Source organism: Tursiops truncatus, chromosome 16, assembly GCF_011762595.2.
Source record: "Tursiops truncatus isolate mTurTru1 chromosome 16, mTurTru1.mat.Y, whole genome shotgun sequence".
Classification (NCBI taxonomy): Eukaryota; Metazoa; Chordata; class Mammalia; order Artiodactyla; family Delphinidae; genus Tursiops; species Tursiops truncatus.
In genome coordinates, this window is record NC_047049.1 from 69,257,686 (window position 1) to 69,278,979 (window position 21,294).

At 39.0% G+C, this 21,294-nt stretch overlaps 1 protein-coding gene across 14 annotated transcripts in view; it reads right to left on the reverse strand.

Moving 5' to 3' along the window:
• Positions 1-3,967, reverse strand: part of CABCOCO1 (ciliary associated calcium binding coiled-coil 1) — a 144,954-nt gene extending 140,987 nt beyond the window's left edge. For all 14 annotated transcript variants that reach the window (XR_012326623.1, XR_012326624.1, XR_012326622.1 and 11 more), the window contains exon 1: positions 3,796-3,967. Coding sequence is in view for 5 of the 14 variants with exons in the window: in XM_033841715.2 (XP_033697606.1) it covers positions 3,796-3,876 (81 nt within the window). In the remaining 9 variants the exon portion in view is untranslated. The remainder of the gene's footprint in view (positions 1-3,795) is intronic.
• Positions 3,968-21,294: the final 17,327 nt, after the last annotated feature.

The following is a 21,294-nucleotide window of genomic DNA, read 5'->3' on the forward strand; positions in this document are numbered from 1 at the left end:
TAAATGTTGGATTCGCTATTCTATTCCACTGACTCTTCAGCCATTCTTGTGCCCATTCATGTACATATGTAATGTGATAGCGGCAGTCAGTCCATTCTCCATGGGAAGAGAGTATGGCTTATTTATAGTAAATGAAACTGGCATAATTGATGGTTCATGTCTAGAAGAAAACAAAATTAGATCCTCATTTCAAATACGCAGTACATCCATCAAAAATTAATTTTAGCTGTGTTAAAGACCTAACTTTAGTAAAATAAAACTTTAAATATTAGAAAAAAATTGAAGATGATTTGTGCAACCTGAAAGGGAGGATGGAGTGGGGAGAAGAAGCAGGAAATAAGAATAAGATAGGAAACCCAAAGACTAATGGTAAGATGAAAGACAAACCCAAATGTTTGTCAATACCTCCACGCCCAAGGCCAATATTTCCAGAGGTTCTAAGTGTCTGATAAATAATGATACTGTATATTCACATTTTGAGGAATATTAGCACTGTTTTTTCAACAATATTTTGAGCAACTTTTTGGCAACCTCCCATAGCCCTGCACAGGTTGATCTACACCATGTGCTGTAAATGGCTTCAATAAATACCTCATGAATGACATTGCAACTGCAGGAAACTGGTCATCTTGGTGCCCAAGTTGAGCCCCAAGTGTTTCTAACCTGCCAATGACGGGGCGGGGGCTATTTTCAAGGTCCGTAGGGACCGCCTAATGTCGAGAGAATTGTCTATGGCCTCCCCCAAACACACTGAGGCTTTTACCACAGGTGATATCATCTTTCCACTCAGGATTATGTAAGTGTCCCCTTGTCCTGAGGAAGTCCCAAAGGCATTGAATAAATGTCATCTGTTAGGGGATTTGTTAACACTAAGGGAAATTATTCAAAAGAAGCAATTGGGAAATAATCATTTACATTTTCTTTTAGGTCTCTGATATGAGTTGAAGTATAGTCCTTTTACATATAATACTTAAATGATTACATGTCCCAAATAGTATTTTTGAAGATATTAAGAAAGTCAGCTTATGAACAAACTATCGATAAAAGACTGATGATTGAATTCTAAGTATTCATTTACAAACTCACTTATAAATTAACTTCGGAGAATTTATAAACTCCTTTCAGTTACAGATATATACGTAGGAAATACTTATTTTCAGACTGTCGTCATTTCTCTGGTCTTGTGCATTTAAATAGATATCTCCCAAATGTTTAGTCTTACCTTTTAGAAGGAGGCATTTACTCCCAGGTTACTAAAGAAACTGGATTGTTGAATTCAGATAGTTGGCAAAAAAAAGTTTAAGCAATATTACATAAGAAATATTTTCCTGGACCTGCATCTCATGTCTGCTTGTTCAAGGTATCTTATAGAGCAGATTTTGAGCTATGATAACTACATTCCTGGCATATGTCAGACCCTCTATAATTTCAATTAGTTAAGCTATATTTTTACTGAGTGCCTACTACATGACTGGGATAATTTGCTGTTTTTATTTTAGGTACTGAGAACAAACAACAAACGGGAAACCTCAGACTATTGGAAGCTTATGCTTTATTTCCAATAGACTTGGCAAGAAAAGAAATATTTCACTACTGCTTGGCTCCGATGACTGGATGGTGCACTGGCTAAGTCAATTTGGATAAAGAATTATTAAGAAATAATACTATAAGGGACTAGGTCTTGGGGGATCAATTCAGTAAACAATCTGACCTGAGAAGAACCTTTCAGTACCTAACTGAAAAGATGTAGCCTTGGGAACAGACACACCGAGAGAGATTTTTGCTGTCTTTTCTATCTAACCCCTGAAACCCACAGCGGGCACAAATGGGTGGCAGGCAGGACTTATTCTAATGAATGACATAACACTAGGGATCAACTGTCTACTCCATGAATTACAGGAACTCTGCTTTCATTAGAATGGAAAATGGAGTTTTGACCATGCAGTGTGTTAATCTTAGTAAATGAGCACAGTTAAGTGAGTCCAAATTCCAACTTGATTTGTTCGGTTTGTTACTAAAAGACTATTGATTGTCATGGGGAATACTTGCTTCTCCAAGAAGTTTACAAAAGTGCCCACTGACAGGGTTAAGATGGCAGATAATCACCTAACGTCTATATGTATTCGTTTGACTCGTCCATTATAAAAAGTGATTATTTTTTTCCTGGAACATGGCACTTCTTCTCATCTTTTAATAAAAGAAAAATTATGGGGTATTTTTTTCGAAGTGCAGGCTCATTAACCCCAAATTATCAGTCTTTCTTACAAAGGCCATTATCTACATGGGAAACTATATATGTGGGTGTACACTGACAACTGTCCATTCTCATAAGTAAGTTTTTGTATATATTTAAATAACACAATTTAATTGGGAAATTTCCTATGCCACTTTTGAAATTGTATTACTTAACATTAGAGATCACAAGGGAGTAACTGGGTTAGGAACCAGTTTACCACATTAAAATGTTTTTTTGTTTTTTTTTTTTTTTTTTTTTTTGCGGTACGTGGGCCTCTCACTCTTGTGGCCTCTCCCCTTGCGGAGCACAGGCTCCAGACGCGCAGGGTCAGCGGCCATGGCTCACGGGTCCAGCCGCTCCGCGACATGTGGGATCCTCCTGGACCGGGGCACGAACCCATGTCCCCTGCATCGGCAGGCGGACTCTCAACCACTGCGCCACCAGGGAAGCCCTAAAATGTATTTTTAATGTATGCTAATTTCAAAAGGCTCATAGGAGAATCCGCATGCTTCAGTGGTCTGCACACAGTATTGGGAAGAATGGCTTGGGAATGACTTGCACATCTCTGGGCAAGGCACTGAATTCACTGGCTCTGCGTTTCCTCATTTATAAAACTGCAGCTAATACATACCTTCTGTACAAAAAAAATGTTATTTACACAAATAAGGAAGTTGAGCCTAGCAATGTTAATTATAACATTATTCACCTTCAGAGTCTTAAAAAAACAGAAGAAAAAACTTCTTAGGACAACATGACTGACTCAAGTATGTGAAGGTTTAAACATTTTTTAGTAATATCTGGCATATATTCTTAATTAAAATCTCAGGATACAAAGCTTGTGAGTAACTCAAGTTACCTAGAACCCATTTATTACTGAGAACTGGTGTTCGGAGGGGCCTGAGGAAAAATCTTTATTTTACACAGGAAACCACTGGAGGCCCAAGGACGTTAAATACTTTTCCTAAAAACAAGGGGCTGATGAGCAACTAAGTCATAACCGGAAGGTCGATTTTCCAGGCGTTCCTCCTTTGTCCCATCTCCTATTATGTATTTATTATTTAGAGAAACAGCAAAATAATAAGGGAAACACTGGCCTTCAAATATTAATCTACCCACTACCAATGAAGAGTAATTATTCCACGACAGCTTTTGAGCAACAGGAACTGTGATCATCTGAAGTGAATTAGTAGTAATTTCCAAAAGAGTCGGGCCCATTCAAGATTGCCAGAATTCCCTTTCAAGTGCTGAGAATCGGGGAAAAGGGCGTACTTGTGAGGCCTTTGGGGCAACGAATGAACCGTCCAACGGACGGATTTCTAGTTTACACTCGAGAGCACGAGGCGCGTCGAGCGGCAGGGCTCGGGGAGCGCGGGGCGGTGGCTCCGGGACCCCCTCTCACTCCCCCGGAGCCCGCGCCGCCCGGGACCCGCTCCCAAACCCTCCGACACTCGGGTCCGCGCACCCAACCCCCGGCGGGAGGCGTCTCCCCGGGACCAGCCTCGGCCGCGGGCAGGGGGCGGGCGCTCGGGGTTCGCGGGTACCGGGCAGGGACGGCGTACCTCCGACTCGGGCGTGGTTCCCGCCGGAGTCATCCCCGCGGGGGTCGTCCCCCCGGGAGTCGTCCCCACAGACGCCGCCATGATCCAGCCGCCGCACAGCGGCCCCTCGTCGCCGGGGCAACCGGGGCGGGGCCGGGGTCGCTGGGCTGGGGAAGTGAGCACCACGCACAGCGGCTTCCGGTCCGGAACCGCGTCCCCAGCTGGGAGAGGGCTGGGACCCGGTGGCGTTGGGAGCGGGAGACCCGGGTCCGGCCGCTGCGGGGCGCTCTGCCGGGAAGGTCCGCGGCGGTGCCTTGAATCACCGAGTAGAGACAGACTCGTTCCTTTTAGTAAGAGAGAAAAAAAAGAAAAAAAAAAAGAAGGCAATTTAAACGAACTAGTGTACGTGGAAGTGACCACTGTGAACACATAGCAAGTTCTCAATAAGTATTAAAGTGAGATATATTATTGGAATTGACACTTGATTGATATTTGATATTAAGGAATTGTTATTTTAAAGTGTTAGGAGGTTATTGTCATGTTTACAAGGAAAAACCGTCTTTATCTTCTAGAGGCAACATGCTGAAAGATTTAGTGATGATGAAATGGTAAAATGCCAGCGATTTACTGCAAAATCATGAGGGGTAGATGGATAATGAGTGGAGGTATAGTGGAAGAATCAATACTGGGTACATGGAGGGGGTGTGGTCATTATACTATTATTTCTACTTTATATATATTTGAAGTTTTCCGTAATAAAAACATTGAAAAACAATACATTTAGTAATAGTATCAGTAGTCTTCTCTGGATGATAGTACCTTCTTTGATAATGAAATGTGCTTTGCTTATATTAACCTGTGTGGGAGTTGCTATGCAGGAAGCTTACTGCAAAAAATCAGACATTATTTAAATGCTTCACTTTCGCCTTCTGTAAAATGAGATAATGACAGTGTCCGCCTCATTGCATTACTGTGAGGATTTAACATGTTAATATATGGGAATGTTTAGAATAGTATCTGGTACCTGTAGTCAGATATTATTAGGATTAGTATTAGTTTGTACGTTTCTCTTGACTTTAGTCCATCCTGTACAACACCTGCCAAAATAATATTTCCATCATAGACTTCTTACATTTGCCCACTGCCTTTAAAACCAAATTGAACACTTTAGCTTTATATAACCTCATGATAATTGTGCCTTTCCTTGTCTTACTGTTAAGATTTTGCACACAATTTGTACTAACTGGTGTTTATGAATTGTCTCTACTTTTGTATATGTTTGATTAGTCTTTTAAGTGGACTGTGGAGTCCTCCTTCCCTTGATATTTTCATGCGTAAAGAAACTGGTTTAGCTCCTAGTACAGAATATTCACTCAGCAATGAGTTTATGATTTCTAACACTGTTTAAAAAGGACTATGTTAGACTTCCTCAGTTAGTGAAAATATAGTCAATTTTTAGTGATTGCCAGAGTTAATACTTAAGTGCTACCACCTTACAAACTCATTACAATGCTTAATTATTTGATTTTTTTCCTTCTGATCACTACTTCAAAGAAATGGAAAACAACGGGTCATCTTCTGCTAAGTAAGAACCCTTCACATTCTTTAAATTTAGCCTTTGGTACATTGCTAAGGCATTTATTGCTCTAAACTGTAGTTCTAGTTTTCTCAAATGTCTGATTTATTTTCCTGGCTTTTAATTGTTCTGCCATTTCTTTGACAGTTTTTATGTTTTCTTCACCCCTTTTTGGTTTTGGACCCTGGAGCTAGATGGAGGACTCCATTAAAGATGGAATCAATTCTAACAGTGACAGGAGGGTTACCCCAGGGAGGGGGGAATTGTTTTGTAGGAATTTCAATTTTACTGTATTTAATATCATAATTTATTGGAGAAGTCAGTTTTGAGGAGGTAATTTAATTTTACGGGGCACAATTTTTTTGCCCAGTAAGGAGTGGTGTTGAAAACCCATTAGCCTTAAGGTTACTTTTAATTTGCACAAGTTGAAGCTGATTTTAGCTTCTCACTTCTTTTGTACGGAGGTGCCAACAAGAAAGACACATCTCAGTAGGTGATATGCTTTCTTACATGGAAAGGTCAGCTAAGTCTTCCTTCTCAAGTCTCTTTTGAAGATAAAGGCTTCTCACCGAAGCCTGAAAATTCCATTCCTTATCTTGGTTTATTGTTTTAAGGCTAGCAGAGAAAAGGAAACATATGGGTCTGGTAGTTTACAATTATTTTCTTTTAAAAGACCTCTGACTTTTAGCACATCACAGTGAAATATGGGGTAGCTTGATACGATTATTTGCTCAATTGGATTGGCCCTTGTTCTAATGAAAGTACTCCAATCTACACACCTATAAACCTATGAGTAGCAGATTTTACAAATGGAATCACACTTTCTTGAAGAGGGATATTTTCATAATTTTACCAATTGAGGTATTGGATGTTTAAAATAAACCATACCAGAGAAACATTTAGGAAAGGGCTAGATAATTTTATAATGGGTATTGATGGTCTGGTGTGGCAACATAAGACAATGAAAACCGATGGTGAGATTTCAGCTGTCTTCTTAGGGTAGGGAAACGTTTCTACTCCACTCATGATTTATGTGTTACTGGCTCATTTTAAGTATAAGTGAAGTTCTTTAACAATAAATGAAATAATGTCACTAATGAGATTAATGACATAGTAGTAGTTCTAACACTGTGATTGCTGAGGTCTTCAATCTATTAGGTGACACCCGTGATAGTCTAAGAGGATCAGGCTGGAAAAATTCCAATTGGAAATAGTACTGAGAGACCACAAAACTGTGGAGGTGGAATTTAGATAACACTCTGTATTCAAGCCTTCAGATACATTTGTTAGTTGTAGAAAGAAAAACTATAAGAAGCATTTTAATTTGTGAATAATCGCCTTCACTCTTTGTTACATATTTAATTTTTAGCCAAGGAAGTATTCCAATTGCTAATCAATTTTGAAATATATTTCATTTTCTTAACCTTTACATAATTCTCAAATCTGGTCTTCTCATTTCAATCAAGTGCCTTAATCTGTTTAAGATATATTTGAGAACATTTTAAAGTCTCAGCTTAATAAAGCACTTTTAGGAGATGGCATAGTAAACCTACTGCAGTAGAATGCATTCTATGACTGACTATTATTGGTGGCGGGGAGGGGAGTGTAATGATTTTCAATTAACAGTTGGTATGATTTTGACCTTGTTCATGTAATACTGTGTCCTGTCTTCAAAACTCTATACTCTCCCATGGTGGGCATATCTGTTATTCTTTCTCTCTCCAGTTATTCCCTTTACAGTGGATCCTTAAGCCCTTCAGATGAAAATGCTGTCTTTTTCCCAAATCAGAAAATACTCTCTTTTCCTAACCCAGAGCCCTCTTTTTTTTTTTGGCGGTATGCGGGCCTCTCACCGCTGTGGCCTCTCCCGCCGCAGAGCACAGGCTCCGGACACGCAGGCTCAGCGGCCATGGCTCACGGGCCCAGCCGCCCCGCGGCACGCGGCACGCGGGACCCTCCCGGACCGGGGCACGAACCCGCGTCCCCTGCATCGGCAGGCGGATCCCCAGCCACTGCGCCACCAGGGAAGCCCCCCAGAGCCCTCTTTAAGTCAGTTTTGTAACTTGTTCCTTTTCTTCCTGGTAATCTTTAAAAGAAAAAGAAAGGGTCTCTTACTCATCACCTCTCCTTAATCACTCCATGCCCTGCAATTGGTCTCTCACCTCCTTTGCTCTCCTAAAGCTCTCGTCTCAAGGGCTGCCCCTGGGTCCTGTCTTCCCTGCTGTGTGGACATTCTCTGTTTGTCCCTAATGTCCACTTCCTGCCTTCTCCACTTGACCTTGTACCCTGGAAGGCTGACCCATCAGCTGGATTTGCCAAGTTCCTCACCCTCAGACTTGTGATTGGGTTTGGCCAGTGGGAACACCATCAGATTAATGGTAGGAAAGTGAGGTCAGGGTCATTTATTCACCCTGTTTCCTTCCTGCAGGATTACAAGTTGGGAGTGGCCGGGTTCCTACACCAAAGGACTTGACTGCTGCTGCTGGCCCCTCTGCCCCTCCATCCCCTCTTCAGGCCTAGGGGTAGTGATGGCTGCCCCCTGCTGCTGAGCCCCGGCCTGCTTCCCCATCCCTTGTTGGTTTCCCTGATGTCTGCCGTCGTGTTTATACATAGCTCCGTTACCAAAATTCCCTCAGTTCCCACCTTTGTGCCATCTGTTTCCTGTTGGTACCTTGGCTGACATCAGCAAAAATTAACTCCAAAACACTTAATGTGGAAGACTAAGCCTGGCTTGATCAACACCACTGCTGTCCTCCACTTAGTTGTTGTGCAATGAGCAGTACTGTCTGTAAGTGACCTTGAGCAATTACCCAGGTAAGACTGTATCTCACTGCCATCCATTCTGCATGTGGAGGAACTGATGGTTTGCCTCAGGACTCACAGCCAACAGGGGGGATTAGAACTCCCCATGGGTCCTGTGCTATCCATGTCCTGGGCAGCTGTCTGTCCCAGGCTTGACAAGACTTCTTTAAAACTTGCCCTATGACAAAGGCAAAATAACAGATCACCTGGGCCCCGCCATCCCTCTCCATGGATGATGAGGGAGTGTGGGGGAGGAGCAGTGCCTTCCTCTTCGCTTCCTGTTGATCCTTCAGGGTTTGACCTTTCCCAGTAAAACCTGCCCTGTGCCCTGTGGTGTTGGGGAATTCACCTGGAAACCGGGAGGGACACGCCTGGCAGGGGAGCATGCTTGTGACAATGCATGTCATTCACAGATTCACTTCTCCCTGCATGTGTAGATTTATAATTTGCACATTAATTATTTTCATTTAAAAATTGTTCTTTATTGTAGCATTTATGTTAGTATTTTTACCACTCCTTTTACACCTCAGGGAACTACATTTGAGTCCTTGATCCATATTTATGGACTAGTAGTTTAACGCAAAACACAAGTTAACAAACCTAAGCAACGATACACACCTTAAGAGAAAATGCTTCCCCTGAAAAAAACTGCACCGCTTCCAGAACGTTCATCCAGGCAAACGGATGCAGATTCCTGAAGCGCAAGCAGAATCTTTAAACACATGATTTGAGTTAGTCATAAACAATTTTTGTGAAACTCAAAATTTATCCAACGTTTTACATTTGTGAAATATGTGTGATCAAGACAGTTTCACTGATTTTTTTTTCCTCCTAAGACTGCCTAAAAGTGACCGGGTGCCATTTAATTAATGGCAGGGGCTCCATTGCACTCTGAAGATATTTTTGAGAAAATTTATCCTGGGGGTTCTGGGAAGGGCCTTGGCTGAGCAAGTATTGCCCCCTTCTCTGCGCTGCCTCCCGCCCCACTCTACTTTTAAATATAGCAAGTCTAATTTTACCTGTTTTACATAATAGCTTTCTTGTGAATTTAGGATTTTGAGCTTTAAAAAGTTTGAAAGCCATTAGGTAATCTCTAAGGAAACTTCATCTCTGAAAATTCTAGTACAATATAATTTCCCAAAGCATTCATAGGCTGAAATGATCACTTTGGCAAACACACAGTATTACTGTTATTAAACATTTCTGATGTATATGCGTGTTTATGGTTCTAGGGAAGGAAAATAACATTCATTATCTCATTTAATCATCAGAATCCACTGTCATGGTATTCCACATAGCATTGCTTTTGATCGAGGAACAGTGGAATGGCCTTTTGAAGACTCAGTTACTTTGCAGGCCTGGGGCAAGGTTATCCAGATGGTTGTACATGCTCTGAATCAGCATCCAATATATGGTATTGTTTCTCCCACAGTCAGGATTCATGGGTCCAGGAATCAAGGAGTGGAAATGGGAGTGGCACAACTATTACCTTAATGACCCACTGGCAAAATTTTGCTTCCTGTTCCCATGTCCTTATGCTCTGTTAGCCTAGAGGTCTTAGTTCCAGAGGGAGGAATGCTTCTAGGAGGAGACACAACAATGATTCCATTGAACTGGATGTTAAGACGGCCACCGAGCCACTTTGATCCCCATACTTCTGAATCAACAGCCCAAGATGGGACTTACAGTGTTGGCTGGAGTGATTGGCCCTGACTACCAAGGGGAAATTGGGCTACTACTCCACAACAGAGGTAAAGAAGAGTATATCTTGTATATAGGAGACCCCTTAGGGCCTCTGTTAGTATTACCAGGCCCTGTGATTAAGGTCAATAGAAAACTACCAAAACCCAATCCAGGCAGGACTACTAATGGCCCAGACCCTTCAGGAATGAAGGTTTAGGTCACCCCACCAGATAAGAAACCATGACCAGCTGAAGTGCTTGCTGAAGGCAAAAAGAATATGCAACAGGTGGTGGAAGAAGGTAATTATAAATACTACCACCACTGATGAGTTACAGAAACAAAGATTATAAAAGTCGTGAGTATTTTCTACTTACTTAATTATGAATGTGTGTGTGTGTGTTTTCTTTCCTCTCTTATTCCCTAATGTAATATAAGGTGTATTGACTTTATATCACAGTATTTATGTATTATTAATTTTACATCACAGTTTTCAAGTTACAGGATATCAAGAAGACTAAACAGAAAAAACAAAAAGACAAAAACTCTCTGTCTGCTCAAAAATTCCATTTTAATGAGGTACTAAACCTAGATTCCATTTCAAGACATAAGAACCCACTAATTAGTATATTGGAAGGCTTTTTGTCTATGCAAATTTGAGAACTTAAGATCTGCAAAGAGCCTGATATTATATGTGATGCTTCTTTGACTGGAAATCATATCCTACTGGTTGATGGTTAATCATTTATTAGAAAGTGATAAGTGCTATGGAGAAAAACAGAGCAGCTTGAAGGGGGATCAGAAGTGTGGGGTTGGGAGAATCTGTGCATATTGAAATTTCAAGTAGAATGGTCAGGATAGGCCTTGGAAAGAGATGACAACTGAGCAAGCTTATCATCACCATTATCATATCTAGCATTCTGGCTAACTGCTTTCTGTGCATTTCTTATTTAACTTTCATAACAGATATAGTCACTGAAGCTTCAAGAAGTTAATTATTTACCCCGTGTAACGTAGCTATTTAGTGGAGGCTATGGAATTTAAATTCAGGACTATCTGATCAAGGGCCACGTTGTGCATCCTGTACTGTGTCTCAAAGCAGTGGTTTCCTAACTGTATTTGGAGGTTGCAGTGACATTTGATTTCACATTCATTTTTCAAAGCATCTATTGTTAGCCATATCTTTAAAACTGGGTTTAAACCATGTACTCAAATATATAATAATTCACATGTTGACATATTGGAGGGTCTCAACCTATTAAACGAAGGGTTAGGTACTTTTTGCACACGTGCAAATGTTTTCCCACTTCTGTGCATATATTTGAACATTGTACAAATGTTTCATTGTCTAGGAATGTTTAAATTTTGCATGATTAAGAAAATTCAGGTGTTAGCAGGCCTGTTCAACATAAAATTGTAAAAGAGTTCGTGTAGCACAAGGTAGGATCGGGAATGTCTGCTGATTGTGTGCTCTTATCATAGTGGAATCATTGACAACTCATTGAAAAAAAGAACAAATAACATGTTTATATAATGTCATATGAATGGTAATTCTAGCACCATTGGTTAGGTTCAGATGCTTTTTTGCCTGACTTATAATTGAGATATATATATAATTGCTTTTATTTTAAGCTCTGAATTACTTAATCAAAGAATATCCTGAGACTACAGGGAAGCTTTTTCTTTATTTTAATCTACCATCTGCAATTACTTAATGTAGGTCAAGTTTTTAAATTAATATTATGAAGCCAAGTCAGAATATTGGAATAAATTCAATATTGAGACTGACATGGCTGGAATAGTCTCATTATGTTAGTTTTTATAGTTAGAAACAAATATATGTTATACTAAGTAAATATGTTTATAGTTATAATAAATGCATGTTAAAATAGACTATATACCATACATTTATATAAATAATATAATACTTTCATCTATTTACATATTGAAGCTTAATTTTTAAAAATTCAGTAGGAGGGGGTAGAGGTTGAAATCTATTGATATAAACATGGAAGTAGTTTCTATAGTGACAATTACCTAGGGAATTAGGAAATAACGTAGACTGTGCCCATAGTTGCCCTAAATGAAACTAGGAAATACTGCTCCATTTTTAAATATAAATATTCCAATAAACAATGTGTTTTCTCTCATTTATTTTAATCTATATAATCGTGACATCAAGGAAACAGAATAGTATAAAAACCTTCATGATTTCATTACTCAGTCGTTGACTTTAGGTGACTGAACTTGGAAGGAGGTGATTGCTGGGGTGTTGGTGGTAAAGGGACAATTCACTTGAGTTTGAGATTGCCACTGCTGTGCCTACAGGTCTCCAAACTTTACCCCTGACCCCTCAACTCACTTGGGGACTTACACCTAAAGTTCACCTTCTTATGTAGGCAGAATGTAAGTTGTTTTCTGCGAGGAATATGAGAGGTGGGCATTCATAATATTTATTTCCATGAGTATTACTTTAGCCACTAGAGAAAATTATCTTCAGAGGTTGATTAATATGTTGAAACTAGCTACATTTATATGGAAGCCATGTCTTCATGTGGAAAGACTGAGAAAAAATATTAACCCAAAATTTGTATTGAATTAGTGGAATTATTGAAATGGATTGAGGTAATAAGAAAAACAAAAATGCCCCAACTAGAAAAATAGACAAGGGTGTGTACTGGCACATTTTAAAAGAAGAAACATTAATGAAAAGAAACGCATGAAAAAGGTTCAACCTCAATAAAGAGAAAAGAAATGCAAGTTAAAACAATCATAGTATCTCTTGCCAATCAAAATTCTCAGGTACTTCTTGTGGGCCTGTGAATTAATAGAGTTTCTGGAAGTTCATATGACAATATGCATAAAGATTCGCATACTCCTTGACCTGGAAATTACATTTTTAGAAATGTGTCCTATGGACATAATCATAAATATCTGAAAAACTCATCTGTAATTTTTGGTATAACATTGTTTATAAGTGTGGGGTTGGGGAGAGAAATAAAATAATGTCAAATAATGGGGCAAAGCTAAATTGTTAGATCCATAAAATGAAATTCTATATGGTTATGAAGTATCATGTTTGAGAAATTGTTCATGATTAATAAAAAGAAAGCACAGCACAAAGATATACACAGCATGATATTCATTTATGTATCTATCTGTATACATATACTAATATATATGTATAATACATATAGTATGTATTATAAACATATTTAGTAAAAGAACTGGAGGAATGTTCACTAAAATAGGTGGTGTCTTTGTGTGATTTGTCTTTTTTTTGCTTATTTGTACTTTGCAAATTTTCCATAATAAAGAGGCATTATTTTTTACTTTTTAATGGAAAATTTCATATTTACACAACAGTACAGAGAACAGTATAATGAACCTCCGTGTATCTATCACTCCATTTCAACAACTATCAACCAAAGTTTAAAAAAAAATTTTTTTTTGAAGTTCAATTACCCACAAACCATTGTACCCAAAGCTCCTGGAGCTACTTACTGTGATTCTTCATGGAGGATTTCTCATATCTTCCCTCGAAAAATATTTTGTTTCCACTGCCCAAACCCTGTTTCTAAAACATTGGCTTAGTCACCAAAAATCTTTGTTAGAGAAAGCTCAAAGCATTTCAGTGTTGTTAATGAAAATAATCGATAATGTGATTTTTAATTTTTTTACCCAAGTAAAAGCCAAATCTCTGTTTCTGGCAGTTTATCACTGTTTCTCTGAATATATAAACAAGAAGCTTATGAAAAATGAGATCCAAAAGGCGACGTGGCTGGTTGTGTGAGGTCCTTGCATCTCTTTCTTCATTTAGTTTAGGGATTAGGCAGAATTTGGTAAAGCATATTTAAGTTAAAGGGTCCATACACTCTGCGATCAGTTTTGGGGAGCACTTTCATTCTTGAATTCAGAATCTGAAATACAGAACGTGCTGTGCAAGCAGATGTTGATAAGCAGATTTTAGGAGAAGTTAAGAGCCAGCCATGTCTGCTCCAAAGGATTATGTGCTTCCATGCAAAAAACAGATTCCCACGAGTTTAAATATTTTCCCCACTGAAGAATGAACGACCCAAAGAGGTGCAAAAAACACCATCTAGTGTGTTTATAGCTAAAAACCTCTCTTCCAGACTCCTGTTTTTGTATCAGCTTTAAAGGCACATTTTCACACTGTATGTTGGTGGGAGTGTGTGCATTTTGATGGTCTAACCCCTCTGATGAACTTTCAATGTGTGCTATTTTTTAAATCCTAGATAACTTACTTTTGGAAAGTGGAAAATTGTTTATTTCTTTTATTTCCATAAGGCCCAATACTATGCTTCCAATGCACTCAGTAGAGCTGGACCATAAAAATAATAAATGTGTGACAACGTGAATAGAAACATAATAAATGTCATGCTTTCACGTGGCAAATTGTCAATATGTATTGACATTTGTTCTTATGGCATCTATTAAGGCCACACCATATTTATTAACTCTGGGTTGATTACACTGCTCCATTAACTTGGTAATTTCATTTTAGTTTGAGGGATTTTAGCTGCTGAATTAGTTTAAATTTTATGCACAAGCCCAGAAGTCCTTGGGCAGTGAACACATTTCATATATATAAAATAAATAATTAATGAAGAAAAGTTGTTTTGGAGAAGCAGAAAACAACAGAATCAGGATCAGATAACTTTTTAATAACACAAACTGAGAGACTGCTCATTGAGATTACAGTCACAAACTGTGTCAGGTATGTTCATAGGCTTTTTAGTAAAATACTTTAGAGTAGAAATACTTATATCAGAGGGAAACATTACTTCAGTAAGAAAACGAGATATTGAGCCCACCTGGCCAGTGTGAGCAATAAAGGAAGATGCATATAAGGCACAAGGCTGAGTAAATCTGTTTCTGAACTGATTTTAAACATGATATTGCAGAAATTTCATGAGAAACATGTGCCCCTTCTGATAAATCCCACGAAAGTTGCCAAAAAGACTAGTTAAGAGAGAATATATTGGCTGAAGTCTTTGTAACTGAGCAGGACCCTATGGGACTTTCCTGGGGTAGACCCCTCCCCCATATCCTCTGCTTTAGCTCCTCTCTGAAGTACCTAGATAATAGTACCTGATGCACATCCCCTGAGTTGTTTTACAGGTACTAAAACCCCTACCAAATGGAGGGAATTAACTACTTAATGACCACGAGCTCCATAGCCCCAGACCTACTGGGATCCCGAGGACTGATAACGTTAACACCTGTGACACCGCCCTGTTACCTCTCCATCAACCAATCAGAGAGTTGCGCACGAGCTGATCACGTACCCTGGCTCGTTCCGCCCCCAGCTTGCCTTTAAAAGTGACTTGCTGCAAGAGTTCCGGCTTTTCGAGCATTAGCTGTCTCGGGCTCTTAGTCCTGCAAGAAGCGCTGCACTTTGCTTCAGTACAACCCGGGGACAGTAGATTGGTTTTACTGCGCACAGGCGAGCGGACCCAAGTTTGGTTTGGTAATAATTTTGGTACCCAAAGTGGGCCACGGTCCCGAGGGGATGTCTCCCCTTGGCACATTGACCCTGACTAGTGGTGGCTCCCAGGACCTGTCCAGCAGCTACCTAAGCATCTTTTCCTCAGGAATGGTCCCCAGCTCTTGCTGCCACATTGGCGTCCTTGGTGAAGAGCTTCTGTGGTGAAGAAAACAAGGCACTCGCATTGGCCGCTTGAGACGTCTTTGGTGAGTAATGGTTCTCGCGTGTGATGACACCACCGTATCCTTCGCTATTGCATTGCCCTCGCCTACGGCAGAGCATTGGTTGGGATTTTCCCTTTTGGACAGTCATTTTGGCTTCATCTCCGATGGGGCATTAGTTGGGGTTCTCCCTTTTAGATAAAGCATGGTCACACGGCTGCATCTCTGACTGCCGGAGCATTGGTTGTACCTCCCCCCTCCCCTACACTGGTAACCACTAGTTTGTTCTCTGTATCTGTGAGTCTGCTTCTTTTTTGTTATATTCACTAGTTTGTTGTATTTTTCAGATTCCACATATAAGTGATATAGTATTTGTCTTTCTCTGTCTGACATTTCACCTAGCATAATGCCCTCCAAGTCCATCTATGTTGCTGCAAATGGCAAAATTTCATTCTTTTTTATGGCTAATACTCCATTGTATATATATATACACCACATCTTTATCCATTCATCTGTTGATGGACGCTTAGATTGCTTCCATATCTTGGCTATAGTAAATAATGCTGCTGTGAATATAGGTGCATGTATCTTTTCGAATTAATATTTTTGGTTTTTTTGGATACATACTGCTGGGTCATCTGGTAGTTCTATTTTTAGTTTTTGAGAAATCTCCATACTGTTCTCCACAGTGATTGCACCAATTTACATTCCCACCAACAGTGTAGGAGGGTTCCCTTTTCTCCGCACCTTCTCCAGCATTTATTGTTTGTAGACTTGTTAGTGATGGCCACTCTGACAGGTGTGAGGTGATACCTCATTGTGGTTTTAATTTGCATTTCCCTGATGATTAGTGATGCTCAGCATCTTTTCATGTGCCTGTTACCCATCTGAATTTTCTCTTTGGAAAAATGTCTATTCAGTTCTTCTGCCCATTTTTTAATCAGGTGGTTAGTTTCTTTTGATGTTGACTTGTATGAGCTATTTATATATGTTGGATATGAATCCCTTATTGGTCATATCATTAGCAAATATTTTCTCCCATTCAGTAGGTTGTCTTTTCATTTTGTCAATGGTTTCCTTTGCTGTGCAAAAGCTTTTAAGTTTAATTAGGTCCTATTTGTCTATTTTGCTTTTATTTCTTTTAGGAAATGGACCCAAAAAATACTGCTGTGATTTATGTCAAAGAGTGTTCTGCCTATGTTTTCCTCTAGGAGTTTTATAGTATCCAGTCTTACATTTAGTCTTTAATCTGCTTTGAATTTATTTTGTATGTGGTGTTACAGAATGTTCTAATTTCATTTTTTTTTATATGTAGCTGTCCAGTTTTCCCAGCACCATTTATTGAAGAGACTGTCTTTCCTCCACTGTATAGTCTTGCCTCCTTTTCATAGATTAATTGACCATAAGTGTGTGTATGGGTTTATTTCTGGGTTCTGTATCTTGTTCCATTGGTATATGTGTCTGTTTTTTGATGACTGCAGCTTTGTAGTATAGTCTGAAGTCAGGGAGTGTGATTCTTCCAGCTCTGTTCTTAAGATTCTTTTGGCTATTCAGGGTCTTTTGTGTTTCCATACAAATTTTAATATTATTCTAGTTCTGTGGAAAATGCCATTGATATTTTGACAGGGATTGCATTGAATCTACAGATTGCCTTGGGTTCATTTCAACATTGATTCTTGTAATCCAAAAACACAGTATATGTTCCGATCTGTTTGTGTCTTTAATTTTACCAGTGTCTTATAGTTTTCAGAGTACAGGTCTTTTGCCTCTTTAGGTAAGTTTATTTCCTAGGTATTTTGTTCTTTCTGAGGCAGTGGTAAATGGGATTTTTTCCTCAATTTCTCTTTCTTATACTTTGTTGTTAATGTATAGAAATGCAACAAATTTCTGTGTGTTAATTTTGTATCCTACAACTACTGAATTCATTGATGAGTTCTAGTAGTTTTCTGGTGGCATCTTTAGGACTTTGTACGTGTAGTATCAAGTCTATCTCAGATATGTCTTATTTTTATTGTACCTAGGTTTACTGAAAGTCATTAAGTTCATAGTATGTCTTTTACAGAGTTTGTCAGCAGAAGAAAAAAGAAAAGTATGATTTTCATAAGGTATAAAATAAAGGTAAATAAGAGTTTGCAGGTGAACTCTTAGAAATAATTATGTTTTGGGTATGTCTGTCTAAAAGACTTTATCTAGATTTTTGGCAACTTCTGTTTTACTAAGTTAAATGATGAAAACTTATTGAACATCTAGGTCATTTCAAATAGAGGTTATGAAATATGTTCATACATTCCCACTGGAAAGTACAGGTATGAGTTCACAATTGCTTGCTTCTTGGTATTTGCTAGAGATTAAGGTTTTTAGGGGTTAAAATTATATGTAATTAAAGCAGCTAAAATAATAAGGGAAACATTTCAGTATGCCAGGTGTGAAAACACATTTTTGTCAAAGGGAAAAAAAAGGTAATTTTATGCTACAGTTGTTTGTTTCTGGATAAAAAAATAAGGGACCAACTAATATGGATACAGGAAGTTATGGAAGGTTTGTAGAAACAGAGCCCTGAAAAAGGAGTTTTGTGCATGGTTGGGCTGGGATTAGATTAAATTTAATGAGGTAAATGGATTTTGTTATTAGAAGTAGGCCGGTGTAGGATTACATTTGGTTCCTCTCTGTTAAAAGAGATTTTCTTAGAATGCTGCTTTTGATAACAGATTATGTGAACTTTTGAAGTGATCTATATTTGCTTTTGAAATGTTTTGTCATTTTGGTTAAATGAATAAATATTCAGTACTTTATGATATTTGACCAAGTGTTTTGAAAATTTTTGATACTTCCGACAAACTGGTTGCTTATTAAATACACCTTGTACATCTGCTTTGGCCATTGAGGAGGGGAATGGATTTAAAAGTCAAAATGAAGTAACTATGGTTCAGACATCCAAGATAAAACTAGGTGGCCATTGTGCACCCGATTTCAGACACATTCGTGTATTGCTGAGAACTTGAATTTTCCAAACTGTATCAGATTAAAGGACATCACTAGCTGTTCGCAAAACAATATATGCTGGCAGCTGCCAACTGCAACCTTATTGTCTGAAGGTCTCCTTTTGTAATCATGAAACCTTTCTCTTACTTTAGGAATAGTAGTGATAAACAAGACAGCTCAAGCTATAGTCTCCCAGCAGAAGGCACTAGATTCTTTAGATATATGCTAATACCCCTGGAGAAATTGAAAACCAAATAAATAGAATAATTCAAAAGGCTACTTGGTTATAAGATATTTGTAGAGAAGACCTGCATCATAACTTATTGTCCTGGTTGCCATCTGGAATAGAAAGATTCCTTTGGGAAATACTGCAAGGGTGCATTTTGATCATTATCCTAATTGTAATATGTCTACTAATTCTCAAATGTCTGTCTGGGTGCTATGACAAAGCCATCAAAAACAGAGGTAATATTTTCATAATACAAAATATTGATGCTAAGCTTGGGACTCAAGAATTCTTTGGAATGAAAGTCAATGATTTTTCACTCCTGTAATCCTGAAAAATTGACTTTGCCCCAGTTCAGTAGGAAGGATCTAGAGAGATCGTTTCCTCTCTTCCCTCAGGATTAAGAAGTAGCAAAGGGCTTCCCTGGTGGCACAGTGGTTGAGAGTCCGCCTGCCGATGCAGGGGACACGGGATCGTGCCCCGGTCCGGGAAGATTCCACATGCCGCTTAGCGGCTGGACCCGTGAGCCATGGCCGCTGAACCTGCGCGTCCGGAGCCTGTCCCTATGGCGCCTTCCGGGGACAGACCCCTCCCCCATATCCTTTGCTTTAGCTTCTCTCTGAAGTACTTAGATAATAGTACCTGATGTACCTTTCCTGAGTTGTTTTACAGATGCTAAAACCCCCACCAAATGGAAGGAATTAACTACTTGATGACCATAACCCCTAGACCTACTAGAATCTAAGGATTGATATTGTTAACCCCTGTGACAACACCCTGTTACCTCACCATCAACCAGTCAGAGAATTGGGCATGAGCTGATCACATACTCTGGGACTCTCCTCCCTCAACTTGCCTTTAAAAATGCTTTGCTGAAACCCCATCAGGAGTTCGGGCTTTTTGAGCATTAGCTGTCCTGGACTCCTAGTCTGGGGCCCTGCAATGAACGCTGCACTTTCCTTCACCACAACCTGGGGTCAGTAGTTTGACTTTACTGCACGCAGGTGAGCGGACCCAGGTTTTGGTTCTGTAACAGCTTCTTTAGCTTATAGTCAGTCTCACCTGTATAATATACAGAATAGTAGTCTGTGTTATTTTAGCTACTATCTATTAACAAGTCATAGGCTACACTTGAGTCTGACCTTTCAGTTCTCACTCACTAATTTGTTTAATTTATTGTCCTCTCTGAAGGCACTTAGAACATCCAAAAAAAAATGTTTTAAAAGCCTTAAAAACAAATGAGTAAACACATGTTCTACTTATCATTTTGTCAGACTGAACAAAGTTCTTTGGATGTGCTCAACAGCTCCTGGATGGAGACAAACATGATCAGTTAAATAAATGAACAATTTCATTGGGCTCAGAAAGTTTCAGCAGAAGCTATTAATTTTTATGAGCATTAACTGACAAAAATCTATGTATTTGACATAACCTATGTGTCTGTAGGACACTCCCCCCCCCCCCCCCCCCCCCCCCCCCCCGTTAACATCAGGAACAGAGAACCGTGCAATTCAGATAAAAATTGTAGCATATGGCAGAGTCTTTACAATGGTGGGAAGATAGGCCAAAAATTACGTTTGTAAATTTCTGAAATGATTTCCAGAAACGCATTACAGGCTAAGTGCTTTATACGGTATGTATTGTTAGCAGGTGTTGTGAGTACTGTATTTCTTACAATGCTGACATTCTACTCGTTTCTACTCTTTAAGGGAACAAGCAGAATAATTGGAGTTCCTTTGAGAATGATTTGTTAGTTATTTTGGACCTTTATAGGGAGTAAATGGTAAATAAGAGCTGAGTTTTTGGACATTCGTATCTATTGGTTGAGCAGATTATACTGTAAATTTTAAAAAGGAAGGGCAATTTAGGCAATGATACTAACAGCTGCACAGTTATTGTGTAATAGTGGCCCACCTGGGCTGAATTGTGAATTGTAAAACAAAGCTGAATGCTTTCAGTTCCGTGATGTATGATGCTACAAGGGAAGCTCTCAGCTAAGCAACATGTAGAGCTACTGTCAGACCATCCCTCTGCCAAATTACTAGTACACTGAAAAATGCCTACAGTGATATCAGTTGGTGAGATCATCACAGCCTGCTTCTCTTAATGTTTCCATCATTCCTGATCCCGATTTTACATCTCAGTAAATTATTTGTGGTAGTAAAGTGTTTTCTCCTCCTTCATTGTATTAATTGTTGGTAGATGGTCTATTAATTAAAAAAAAACCTATTCAGCTCTTTGAAATTGAAAACACATGAAGTCTTCTCCCACCTTCGTCAGGAACAGTGTAATAGGTAAACAATATTTAGGCAGTGAATTACATGCTATGAGTTATATATGTAATGTGCGATTATTTTAAACATAGAGGAATGTTCTTATGGGTAAAACTCAGCAAAAGTAAGCCTTCTTGCACTTAAAAATTTACTACCATATATTGTGATTGATCACCTTTCTGTAACTTAAAGAAAAATTTTTCTACATCTCCATTAGGGCCCCAACTCTATTTCTTTAATTTTCCTCTATACTTTCTAGTGAGAAAGAATGGAGAATAATGGAGGCTCTAGAAACATGAGCTTTTAGAAAA